This window comes from Chiloscyllium plagiosum, chromosome 40, assembly GCF_004010195.1.
Source record: "Chiloscyllium plagiosum isolate BGI_BamShark_2017 chromosome 40, ASM401019v2, whole genome shotgun sequence".
NCBI lineage: Eukaryota > Metazoa > Chordata > Chondrichthyes > Orectolobiformes > Hemiscylliidae > Chiloscyllium > Chiloscyllium plagiosum.
The window spans coordinates 3,207,566-3,220,913 of record NC_057749.1 but is presented as its reverse complement, the minus strand read 5'-3'; the positions used below and the strand labels follow the sequence as shown (position 1 = coordinate 3,220,913).

The window sequence follows — 13,348 nt, the reverse complement described above, 5'->3', positions numbered from 1 at the left end:
CACCCTAATGCCCTAACCCTCAGTGATGGGAATGTGGGTGCTGTTGACATGACCTGATTACCTTTTGTCTCGTTCACAGTGCTTATGACTACGTGATCCCTGCTCAGGATAAGGCTGTTGTGAAGACTGATATACAGATTGCTGTTCCTCATGGGTTCTATGGCAGAGTGGGTAAGTGGTTGGTCATTGCTGATCTAGTGCTAGTCTGTATCCTCAACCTGTGTTCACCACTCTGCCTCCCCCTCCCCACCTCCTATTCTCCCCTTGCCCCCAGTCTTGAAGAAGGATCTCACCCAAAACATTGGCTTCTCCAATTGTTGCTGCCTGATTTGCTGTGTTTTTCCAGCCTCCTGCTTATCTATCCTGAAATTCTATGCAGCAGCTTTGTGAGCAGTTTAGTAAAAACTGCCTGTTACACCAGTTGCAATCTGTGACAATTTATTTATTTCGGTTATGGTCCCTAGGTCATTTGAAAGGTGTCTGGGTGTGCACCTCAAATTCCATAACTTTGGGGCTCTGTACAAAATGTTGGTTGGCTTGCTCTGATGCTTTATGATCAGCTCGTTCTTTGGCATTTGAATTTTATTGAACTCATAGATCCTAGCCCACCTCCACCTTTCTTCTGGCCACAGTGTGTCAGCTCAGTATGACCAAGCATTCAGATGAAGCTAAAACTGCATTATTGTATAGCTCCAGTCAAGTCAGGGAGTAGTCAGCATGGGTTTGTGTCCAATAAGCCATGTCTGACAAAATCTTTGTTTCGAAAAGGTAACCAAGAGAATAAATGAGGGTAGGCAATGGATGTTGTTTTATATAGACTTTAGTAAGACATTTAGGTGTGCCACATAAATAATTTGGATGTGAATGTGTAAGGTATGATTAATAAGTTTGTGGATGATACAAAACTAGGAGGTATCGTGATAGCAAGGAAGGTTACTAACAACTACAGTGGGATCTTGATCGGATGAGAAAGTGGGCTGAGGGTTGGCAAATGCATATGAATACAGAGAAGTGTGGGATGTTTTGACTTTCCAATGTGCCACAAGATAGGGGCATGTACAGTAAATGGTAAAGTCCTGAGGGGTGTTGTGGAATGGGGACCTGGGAGTAAAAGTACATAGTTCTTTGAAAACGACGTCACAGGCAGACGGCGGTGAAGAAGGCATTTAGCATGCTGGCCTTCATTGAGGCATTATGTCGGCATTGGGGCGTTACGTTGCAGTTGTATAATTTGTTGATGAGGCCACATTTAGAATATTGTCTACAGTTTTGGTGAGCCTGTTCAAGGAAAGACACACTTAAACTAGAAAGTGTGCAAAGATGATTTAAGGATGATGCTGGGCCTAAGTTATAGGCCAGGATAGGATTTTATTTTTTGGAATGTAGGAGAATAAAGGATGACCTTATTGAGGTGTACAAAAACCATAAGGAGCAAAGATAGAATGAATGCATCTAGTTTTTTTTCCCCAGGGCTGGGGACTTGAACTGGAGGGCATAGGGTTTAAGGTGAGAGGGAAAAGATTTATGGAGGACCTGAGAGGCAACTACTTCATGCAGAGAGTGATGCGTATGTGGAATGGGCTGCCAGAGAATGTGGTTGAGACAGGTACAGTAGCAACATTTTTTAAAAAAATTTGGATATATCCATGTATGGGAAGGGTTTAGAGGGCTATGGACCAAAAGTGGGCAATTGGAACTAGCTGAGTGGGCGCCATGATCAGCATGGACCGTGCTGTATTACTGACTCTCCAGTGCATCAGCAACATCGAAATCCTGTCTAGGGGAAGCCTTAAACATGGATGAGATGGACCAAAGGCCTGTTTCCATGCTGTATATCTCTGACTCTCTAATTACTACCAAAAAAGCATTACATCGAATGTTTGGTTGTGGCATTTGTGTTAAAATAATTGTTTATTAATGTTTGGAAATATTAATTATTTTAATTCCTTTTCAGCTCCAAGATCTGGTTTGGCAGCAAAGCATTTCATTGATGTTGGAGGTAATGTATTTGTCATAACATTGAAACAAAGTCTGCCTATGTACAGAAATGGTGCTTTGTAGTGAAGCTTTTCTCATTCCTGAAGAAGGGCTCATGCCCGAAACGTTGATTCTCCTGTTCCTTGGATGCTGCCTGACCTGCGCTTTTCCAGCAACACATTTTCAGCTCTGATCTCCAGCATCTGCAGTCCTCACTTTCTCCTTTTTTGAAGAAGCACACGCAAATATAGTCGTAACCTGAGGAATAAATGGGGCAGGGAGAGCATGACTTAGAGCTTCATAGTGGGTGATACTGGAGAGTAGTGCTATCTATTTTGGAAATTGGGGTATTTCTGTAATTGCAAATGTACAGTCTCCCATAAAACTAGAAATACAGGTAGTTCTCCTATAATGGTGTTTATTAAACTTTATTTGGCGATTAGTGAATTGTGAGCCTTTTTTATAAGCCTGTTACGTGATTCCATCCCTGGCACTTCCTGAACAGCAAAACGCAGCCTCACGATCCTCTGTCTGCAAAATGCAAATTTGCTGTGTTCAGTTAAAACTGGGAAATTCAATCAGCTCTGCAAGTCTTGAAAATGAGCTTGAAATTGGGAATTTTAGTCCACGCTTACAAGGAACTGTATTTCAAACCGAGGAAAAATCTTTGGGAGGACTGGACTGCCCATGTCGGCATCACATTTTCTGGTGAAGTGCTTCATGAAAGGTAGAGTGCTGTAGTCAGTGATTCAAGTTTAGTATTAACTTACTGTATTTCATTAAAATGCAATCTAAAGATTTCCTTAGACTGTGCTATTGTTTGTGTTAAAAACAATGACTGCAGATGCTGGAAACCAGATTCTGGATCAGTGGTGTTGGAAGAGCACAGCAATTCAGGCAGCATCCGAGGACAGGCAAAATCGACGTTTCGGGCAAAAGCAAGGAATAAAGGCAGAGAGCCTGAAGCGTGGAGAGATAAGCTAGAGGAGGGTGGGGGTGGGGATAGAGTAGCATAGAGTACATAGAGCTTCATAGTGGGTGATACTGGAGAGTAGTGCTATCTATTTTGGAAATTGGGGTATTTCTGTAATTGCAAATGTACAGTCTCCCATAAAACTAGAAATACAGGTAGTTCTCCTATAATGGTGTTTATTAAACTTTATTTGGCGATTAGTGAATTGTGAGCCTTTTTTATAAGCCTGTTACGTGATTCCATCCCTGGCTCTTCCTGAACAGCAAAACGCAGCCTCACGATCCTCTGTCTGCAAAATGCAAATTTGCTGTGTTCAGTTAAAACTGGGAAATTCAATCAGCTCTGCAAGTCTTGAAAATGAGCTTGAAATTGGGAATTTTAGTCCACGCTTACAAGGAACTGTATTTCAAACCGAGGAAAAATCTTTGGGAGGACTGGACTGCCCATGTCGGCATCACACATTTTCTGGTGAAGTGCTTCATGAAAGGTACAGTGCTGTAGTCAGTGATTCAAGTTTAGTGTTAAATTTACTGTATTTCATTAAAATGCAATCTAAAGATTTCCTTAGACTGTGCTATTGTTTGTGTTAGGTCAACTATTACTTCCATTTTGATTTTTTTGGCGGTTCACCCCAATCCTATATTTCCCATAGGCCCCATTACTTATATTGCATAGTTTTCTATAAATGTTGCACAGGAACGAAACTACTGCATTCTAGGAGAACTACTTGTAATAGGAACGGAAGTAGGTCATTTGGCCCATCGAGTCAGCTCTGCCATTCAATCAATTATTTTTCCTCAATCCCATTCTCCTGTCTTCTCCCAGTAACATTTGATACACTTACCAATTAAGAACCTATCTATCTGTCTTAAATGCACTCAATGATTTGGCCATCACAGCCTTCTGTGGCAGAGTTCCACAGATTAACTATCCTCTGGTTGAAAACGTTTAGATTAGATTAGATTACTTAGTGTGGAAACAGGCCCTTCGGCCCAACAAGTCCACACCGACCCGCCGAAGCGTAACCCACCCATTCCCGTACATTTACCCCTTTACGTTCTCCTCATCTCAGTTCTAAAGAGTTGTTCCTTCACTCTGAGGCTGTGTTCTAGGATCCTCGTCTCTCCTACCAGTGGAAATGTCTCCACGTCCACTCTATCCAGACTTCTCAGTATTGTAAGTTTCAAAGAAACCCCCTGCTCATCCTCCTAAACTCTATTGAGTACAGACCAGGCTTCTCGACATTGGCAAAGCCATTCATGTTTGGGATCATTGTAAAACTCTGGAAACCTTCCAAGGCCAGCATATCCTTCCTTAATAAGGGACTTGGTTCTATTTTCAGTATTCCAAATGTGGATCTGACTGGTCCTTATACAGGCTCAACAGTATATCTCTGCTTTTGCATTCTAGCCCTCTTAAAATGAATGCTAACCTTGCACTTGACTTCCTAACAGCAAACGGAACCTGCATACTGACCTTAAGAATCCTGAACTAGGACATCCCAAGTCCCATTTGTCCTTCGGATTTCTGAACTCTTTCCCCATTTAGAAAATAGTCAATGCTTACTATGTTTCCTCCTTCCTACTAAAATGAGTAACCTCACATTTTCTCACATTGTATTCCATCTGCAGGTGCTTGGCCCATTTGCCTAGGATAGAGTTACAGAGATGTACAGCATGGAAATAGACCCTTCGGTCAATGCTGACCAGATATCCCAACCCAATCTAGATCCACCTGCCAGCACCTGACCCGAGTCCCTCCAAACCCTTCCTATTCATATACCCATCCAACTGTCTTTTAAATATTGCAGTTGTGCTAGCCTCCACCACTTCCTCTGGCAGCTCATTCCATACACCACCTGCTGTGGAAAATGTTGCTTCTTAGGTATGTCTAAGTCCTTTTGCAACTTCCATGCTTCTTTAATACTACTGTCCCTCCACCTATTTTTGTCACCTGCAAACCGAGCAACATTGCCCTCATTTCCTTGATCCAAATGGTTACTGTATAACATGAATAGTCCAACACTGACCCCTGCAGAACTCTACCAGTCACCGGCTGCCATCTTGAAGAAGACCCCTTTCTCCTTACATGGCTTGGAAAAGGTGGATGCTAGGAAATTGTTTCCGTTAGACGAGGAGACTAGGACCCGTGGACACAGCCTTAGAATTAGAGGGGGTCATTTCAGAACAGAAATGCGGAGACATTTCTTTAGCCAGAGAGTGGTGGGCCTGTGGAATTCATTGTCACGGAGTGCAGTGGAAGCCGGGACGCTAAATGTCTTCAAGGCCAAGATTGATAGATTCTTGTTGTCTAGAGGAATTAAGGGCTACGGGGAGAACGCTGGTAAGTGGAGCTGAAATGCGCATCAGCCATGATTGAATGGCGGAGTGGACCCAATGGGCCGAATGGCCTTACTTCCACTCCTATGTCTTATGGTCCTTACTCGCTGCCTTCTGTCCATCAGCCAATCCTCCATCCACGGCCCTAAAATCATGGGCTCTTGACTTATTTATCAGTCTACTGTGCCTCACCTTGTCAGAGACCTCTTTGAAATCCAAATAGATCACGTCACTCTGTTTTGTCTAAGTTGCTCATTACTACCTCAAAGAATTTGAATAGATTTGTCAAGTATGAACCCTTGATGGAACCATGCTGATTCAGCCTATTTTGCCACAAAGTCTAACTACTCCGTGACCTCCCTTAATAGTAAACTCTAAAGTCTTATTAATGACTGAGGTCTGTCTAACTGGCCGATTTGATTTTGTTTTGCCTTCCTTTTTAAATAGGGTTCTTAAATTAACCATTTTTCAGTCCTGTAGGGCCTCTCTGACTCAGTCGTGCTTCAGATATCACCACTAATGTTTCTGCAATCTTCATCAGAGCCCTAAGGTGCAGTCCATTCGGTTCAGATGATTTATCCATCTTGAGACCCTTCAGCTGATACAAAGTACCCAATTATCCTTTCCTACCATTTCATTTATCCCCATTACTACTTCTGTCTCATTTCTTAGTTGTCCAACATCCAGTCTTGTCTCTTCGCTTTTATATGTAAAAATGAACTCTTGTGATCTTTTATATTGCTAGTTAGTTTGCCCTCTTTCCCCCAATTGCTTTTCCAGTTGCCCTATATTGGGTTTTAAAGGCTTCCCAGTAATTTTTGCCATGTTTTGTCTTTTGCTTTTATGGTGTCCCTGACCTACCTTGTCAGCCACGGTTTCCTCATTCTCTCCTTAGTATGTCCCTTCTTCCTTGGGGTGAATTTCTACTGTGTCTCCTGAATTGCCCCCAAAAACAGCCTAACGAACGTTCTATGACTGTCTCCAATGCTAGCTGTATATCATTCCTTAGATAAGGGATCCAAAACTGTTCATGGTGTTCGTTATAGTCTGACTAGTGGTGGAGAGTCACCCTTACTTCCCTCGAAAATTCAGGTCCTCTGTCCAATCTTTTCAACCAGGATTGAGCTAAGTAGCTCTAGCGGGTCCCAAACTAAATGGAAGAGCAAGTTATTGGCAGATTGCATCACTCATAACTCTGCTATCCAGGCAGATAATACCATACTCCACACCACCACTGCTATTTAGTGGCGAAACAATGCTGCCCCTTGTAATTTTCATTCCATCCAATCAAATTCCATACACTGAACTTATGATTTAAGATCCTTCCTCATGTACTGATCCTCTATTACGATCAGTCACACAGATTTCCTTTTCCTCAGTGTCTGTCCATCCTAAATGTTAAATATCCTTGAATATTCAGTACCCAGTGCTGGTCACCATGCGGTCAAGATTCTGTAATGCCAGTTAGATCCTACCCATTTACCTCTCTGAGCTTTTCGATCTTCTGTCTTGTGATTGCACTTACATTCAGGTAGGCCTTAAGCTTTGTGTCTCTGACATCATTCAGCATTCAAAACATACTGGATCCTCAGCTTTGTTTCTTCTGTCTTCTGGTCTCCCTCGCAGCTGTTCTTTTTCCAACTTGGGTTACCCTCCAGTTCCCACCACCTGACAAATCAATCAAAGAGGGCAGCCGAGTAGGAGCACAGTGTGGGCTCTTGCCTTGACCTCTGCTCCATCGCTTCTACTTTTTACTTTTTCTTTTACTTTTACTTACCTTTTTTATTTACCTTGCATGAGTCTGTGCAGCGCAGAGAGTTCTGACAGCATGAACCAGGTCGGCTGACAGCAAGGTCAGGAATTGCAGCCTGAGACAGCTCGGCAGAAAGAGCATGTCCTAGCGCATGCCCTGTGATTAGAGGCTGTGAACAGATCCTGCCTGGGTCCAGCAGCAGTGGCAACAGCATTGTGGCTTCATTGGGTCCAAAGCGTGGACTTCATTTGGAGTGCAGCCCAATGCAGGAACAGTGTGGGAGGATCCCTGGTATTTGCAGTGGTGGTGTCGAGAACAAGCAGCTAAGCAGGGACCCATTATGGCTAAGTACTCAAGAAAGACTGTCGAATTTTTAACTGATTTCTTTAGTTTTCTACTTGTCCTATGATGGTCTGTAATTAAGTTTTTAATTTACTTTTTCTCTCCAGTTTTAGTACCTAGATACCTTTGTACTAAGATGGTGCTGTGTGGTGTCATTTTACACTTTTTACTGTACTTATGTACTGGAGTACACCTGACAAAATCTAAATCTAAACTCAGTTAAACCATCTCCAATGGCAGTAGCAAATGTCCTGTGAGGATTTCAAGCCCTTGTCCTGTTGAGATCTAAACTGCCCAACTTGTACTTGTCTCATCTGTCCCAGAACCAGTCCCAATGCCTCAGAATCATAGAATCCCTACAGTGTGGAAACAGGCCCTTCAGCCCAGCAAGTCCACACCAACCCTCTTCAGAGTATCCCATCCAGACCCATTCCCCTGCCCTATTACTCTACATTTTACCCCTGACTAATGCACCTAACCAACATATCCCTGAGAATTATGGGCAATTTAGCATTGGCTAATTGACCTAACCTGCCCATCTTTGGATTGTGGGAGGAAACCCATTCAGACGCAGGATGAATGTGCAAACACCACACAGATAGTTGCCCGAGGCAGCAGCGCTAACCACTGAGCCTCCGTGCTGCCAAGGAGCTTGGTGGCCTCCCTCTATACCAGTTTAATCAATCAATTTGTTTGTTTTTGTCCTTTCAGAAATGTAACATTAGAAGTGATCGAGAGATTATTGCTCATGTGGTCCTGCCTTTTACTTTCCTTAACTCATTAAAATCTGCTTTCAGAACCTTATCCCTCAACCTATTAATAAGGAAGAGGTGTTGTTTGTCTTAAAGACTATTGAGGTAGATACACCTTTGGGTTCCAAAGAAATCTATCCCAGAATATTGAGGGAGGCAAGTGAACAAATTGGAGCATTGACGGGATCTTTGTATCCTCTTTGGCCACAGGTGAGGTCCCAGAGGATTGGAGAATAGCCAATGTCCGTCCATTGTTTTTAAGATGGGTAGCAGGAATAATCCGGGAAATTACAGGCCTGTGAGCCTCACGTCAGTGTTGGGGCAATTATTGGAAAAGATTTCCAGGGCAACATCTATAAGCATTTAGAAACAAATGGACTTACTAGTGATAAACAGCATGGCTTTGTGCAGGGGAGATCGTGCCTCACTAACTTAGTTATTTTTGAGGAGGTGACAAAGCTGATTGAGGGTCAAGTGATTGTTGTCTACATGGACTTAAGTAAAGTCTTTTGACAAGGTCTGTCATGAGACTGTGCAAAAGTTGAAGTCACATGGTATCTGGGTGAGCTGGCAAGATGGATACAAAACTGGCTTAATCATAGGAGACAGAAGGTAGCAGTGAAAGGATGCTTTTCAGAATGGAGGGTTATGATTAGTGCTATTCCATAGGAATCAGTGCTGGGACCTCTGCTTTTGTGTTCTACATAAATGATTTGGAGGATGTGTAACTGGTCTAATGAAGTTTGCGGGCAATGCAAAGATTGGTAGAGTTGCGGATAATGCAGTGGGATATATATCAGTTGGAGACATGGGCAGAAAAATGGCAGATGGAGTTTAATCTGGACAAATGAGGTGAGCTCCCTGAAGGATGAAAGTGAAGTAGAGGGGGATGGTGAGGTGTCGGGAGATATTGGGGTCCAGGCAGCTGAATGTAGGGTGACTGGCAAAAAAAAAACTGGAATACTACTTATCTTACAGTGAGTGGTGATCTCTAATGCTCTGCCTAATTGAACAATGCAAACTGATTCTGTAACTTTTCAAAGTATTCAGCCAATTTCTTTGAAATGTACAAAGCTGCAGAACTGAAAGCAAGTGTATGGGGGATTAGTATGAATTAGGCAGCTTTGTTAAACACCTGACACTGGTGCAATAGGCTGAATGTTGTACATCTGCTAGACTAGTCTCATTCTAGTCTTTTGTCTGTCATTTTGCAATTACCTTGTCGCCAACTTAATCCTAGTAAAAATAATGACTGATTCCACCAGGTGGTGGAGCTGCAGTGCTTTAGAATAACCGGCTCCTTCACATTACAGTGTTGGTTTGGAATGTCCAATTTCCTGCCAACAGTTGGACTTGAACACATTGTTCCTTTATTGCTGGGTCAAAATCCTGGAACTCCACTGACCAGAATCGTTCAAGTATTTAGACATCGACTGGTCATTCAGGAAAAAGGCCCACCAGCACCAAGACCAACTTGGAATGTTTGACAGTGTCCATACCCTGAGATTTTGTAAAAAAAAAAAAATTAACCTATTTTTCCAACAAACTTTATTCAGAGATGTTATTGCACACCTCTGGAGCAAGTAGAACTTGAACTCAGGCCCTTCTAGTCCAGGGTCAGGGACAGTAGCTCTAACACACAAGGGTGGAAATGTGTTGCTGGAAAAGCGCAGCAGGTCAGGCAGCATCTAGGGAACAGGAGAATCGACGTTTCGGGCATTAGCCCTTCTTCAGGAACACACAAGGGGCCCACCCACCCTGCGAGAGAGCGGTTCAATTGTGTTAATTTATATCTTCTAATTAGTAGAGCAGTTATTTAAAATTCACAAAGAGAAGGTTCAGGGGAGGATAGAGATGGGAAAGACATGCAACTATGTAAAGTTTGTACAAGAGCAGAGAAATCTGGGTGTGTGGGTGGATAAGTTATTTAAAGGCAGTCATAAAGATTGACTGTGTAAAGCTTAGTGTTTACACCCCCCCCAGTAATAAACTACATAAGCGAGCAGGTTACTTTAAACTTGTAGAAGAAACTAATTTTGGTTTTGGCTGAAATGTTGCATGTAATCATAGCTCTCCACCTCTGGCATTTGGGTGAGTGCAGAAATGATTTGGTAATGGTTCCAGGGATGAAGAATTTCAGTTATGAAGATAGATTGGAGAAATTAGGACTGCTTGTTTTTTGTTGGAAGAGAATGCTGGGAGAAGATCTGACATTCAAAATTGAGGGGGGTCTGGATAGAGTAAATGAAGGCAAACTGTTCCCACTTGTGAAAAGATCGAGAGAAGGCACAGATTTAAAATGATTGGGAAAATGCACAGAATCAATAAGGAAACACTTTCTCATAAGTCGAGTAGTTAGTATCTGGAATGGACTTTCGTTGAGTGTTTGGTGAAGCAGGTTCAATCAAGACATTTGCAAGGGAGTTGGACTTATAAAAGGACATGGTTATGGGGAGAAGACAAGGGATACTCCTGTGAAAGGCTCATTTGGAGAGCAGTGCATATGTTGATGGGCTGAGTGGCCTCCTACACCATTGTTGTTTTTGCTGCCCATTAATTTTCCATTTTTAAGGAATTGTAAGCCATATCTATGTAGTCTACGAAAATAGATTGGGAAAGGGAGAAGGTACAATAAGACTTGGCTGAAAGTAAGTTTGCAGGTGAAGGAGACAAATGGTATGTTTGCCTTCGTATTAGTGGCATTTGAGTACAGGAGCCAGGATGGTCTGCAACTGTATGGGGTCTTGGTGGGACCATACCTCTAGAAGACTGTGTCCTTATCTGAGGAAGATCTGAATTGTCCACTCCACCTCCATTCTATGTAGCTTTTCAGTGGTAATTGCAATACGTAAAGTTCTTAAGCAGGTTTGTAAAGTGGATACTGATGGGGCACTCTTCCTGGCAGTGGTGTCTAGCACTGCAGGTCAGAGTCTTGGGCTTGACGTCCAATCCCTGCTGTATCATTGGCCTTTCAATTTTTTCCAAATGCTCATGCTTTTATGAAAAGTGTACCTTCAAAGCATTAAACGGATGCAAGGCATTGTCTCTTATATATGTGAATGATCTTGCCTAGTGATTTCCACATTGGCTAAATATTTCCCACCCAAACCTTTCTGTTTAAGGATCTTTCTTAAAGATTATTCCCTTTGTTTCTCAGCTGGTGTTATTGATGAGGATTACAGAGGAAATGTTGGTGTAGTTCTCTTCAACTTTGGAAAGGAAGACTTTGAGGGTAAGTTTCACTCACTTTTGTTACGATGTAGAGCTTTGCATATTTTATAAAGACTTGTAAGCTCCTCTCATTTTTCCATGTAAAAAATATGAGTATTAAAGTGCAGAACTGCAGAGGACAATGCATTTATTCTGTGATTGCTGATTATGGAATTTCATTGAGATTTTTAATAATTACATGAAATATGCTATCAGATTATTTGATCAGGTTGGTATGAAAATCATTTTGGGAAATGTAAAAAGTCTTAAATGTAATAGAACATAGAAAAATACAGCGCAGTACAGGCCCTTTGGCCCTCGATGTTGCGCCGATCCAAGCCCACCTAACCTACACTAGCCCACTATCCTCCATATGCCTATCCAATGCCCGTTTAAATGCCCATAAAGAGGGAGAGTCAACCACTGCTACTGGCAGGGCATTCCATGAACTCACAACTCATTGAGTAAAGAATCTACCCATAACATCTCTCCTATACGTACCACCCCTTAAATTAAAGCTATGCCCCCTCGTAATAGCTGACTCCATACGTGGAAAAATGTTCTCATGGTCAACCCTATTTAAACCCCTAATCATCTTGTCAGCTACTGGGAGCCCAGAAGCAGAGTAGTGCTGCGTGAGTGTGCTGGGCACATAACCCAGAGGTTGATGGGTCAAAACCATGTGATGCTATTGCTCAATGTCTTCGTAAGCTGCTTTCGTTTATAATGGTGCTCTGTTCTGTATCTTGCCTTTGCATCTGCTTCCCAAAGCTTCTTCAGTGGAGGGGTGGCAGCTACAGCCCAATAGTTCAACGACCCCCCGGAGCTTGAGGAAGGTCCAAGCTCCAAGAAGCAGGCGGTCAGGCTGGAGGCTGGATTTGCTCAAGGCTTGTATTTTTAACTCATTTAAATTGTACCTCCTGTGTGCGGCTATGTTTTACATTAAAACCGGAGGATCATATCAGAGTGTTTATACTTAGCAGCGGTAGTTGGAGGCGGTCAGGCTGGAGGCTGGATTTGCTCAAGGCTTGTATTTTTAACTCATTTAAATGGTACCTACTGTATGGGGCTATGGTTTACATTAAAACCGGAGGATCATATCAGAGTGTTTATATTTAGCAGCGGTAGTTCGTAAAATGCACTCTCTGGAGGAGCACCTTCTATGATGCTGCATTGCTTGCCTTATGCCCTTCCCCCATTTCTTATCTCCCAGCTTGATTTTATATTTTTTGGTCAAAATAATTTCATATTAATCAGACTTTGTATTGACTGTGTGTTATTAATTTGTTTCTTCGAAAATTGTAAGTCAAAATTAATGCTGTAATTTCATTTCTGATGTCAGAGTTTGACATTGAATGTGCAGATGCGAATACCAGTAAGTTGTGAAAATACAGCAAGAACTTGTGGTTTTTAACAAAAAGAGCAGTTCACTGATATTCATGGCATTGTCTCATTTGGGAGTGATGATTCAAATCTGACCAACAAACCGTTTCATGCAGTCACCCAATTTAATTAAAAATGTCTTTAATTTAATTAAAGAAAATAACTCTGGCATGCTCCGATTTATGCAATCTCTTTATAAGATTATGTACATTGCTCGCAATATGGTCTCATCCACATTGGGGTAACTGGACGCCAACAAGCGGAACGTTTCAGGGAACAATTCTGGGACACTGAAACTAAACGACCGACGCCCTGTGGCTGAACGCTTTAACTCCCCCTCCCATTCCGCCAAGGACATGCAAGTCCTGGGCCTCCTCCGCTGCCAAACCCTTGCTACCTGACGCTTGTAGGAAAAACACCTCACCTTCTGACTTGGGACCCTCCAACTACATGGTATCAATGTATATTTCATTAGTCACCTCATTTCCACTCCCCCACCTTGTCCCAGATCCAACCTTCCAATTCGACACCAACCTCTTGACCTGTCATACCTGTCCACCTTGCTTCTCACCTATCTGCTCCACCCTCATCTCTGACCTATCACCATCAATCCCTACCT

At 42.5% G+C, this 13,348-nt stretch overlaps 1 protein-coding gene across 3 annotated transcripts in view; it reads left to right on the top strand.

Annotated features, from left to right (window-relative positions):
- LOC122542460 (deoxyuridine 5'-triphosphate nucleotidohydrolase, mitochondrial-like) overlaps positions 1-13,348 on the top strand; it is a 35,410-nt gene that overhangs the window by 19,578 nt on the left and 2,484 nt on the right. For 2 of the 3 annotated variants that reach the window (XM_043680178.1, XM_043680180.1), the window contains exons 3-5: positions 80-171; positions 1,955-1,999; positions 11,294-11,368. The exons of the other annotated variant lie outside the window; for it this stretch is intronic. In XM_043680178.1, coding sequence (XP_043536113.1) covers positions 80-171; positions 1,955-1,999; positions 11,294-11,368 — 212 coding nt within the window. The remainder of the gene's footprint in view (positions 1-79; positions 172-1,954; positions 2,000-11,293; positions 11,369-13,348) is intronic. 3 annotated transcript variants of the gene reach the window in all.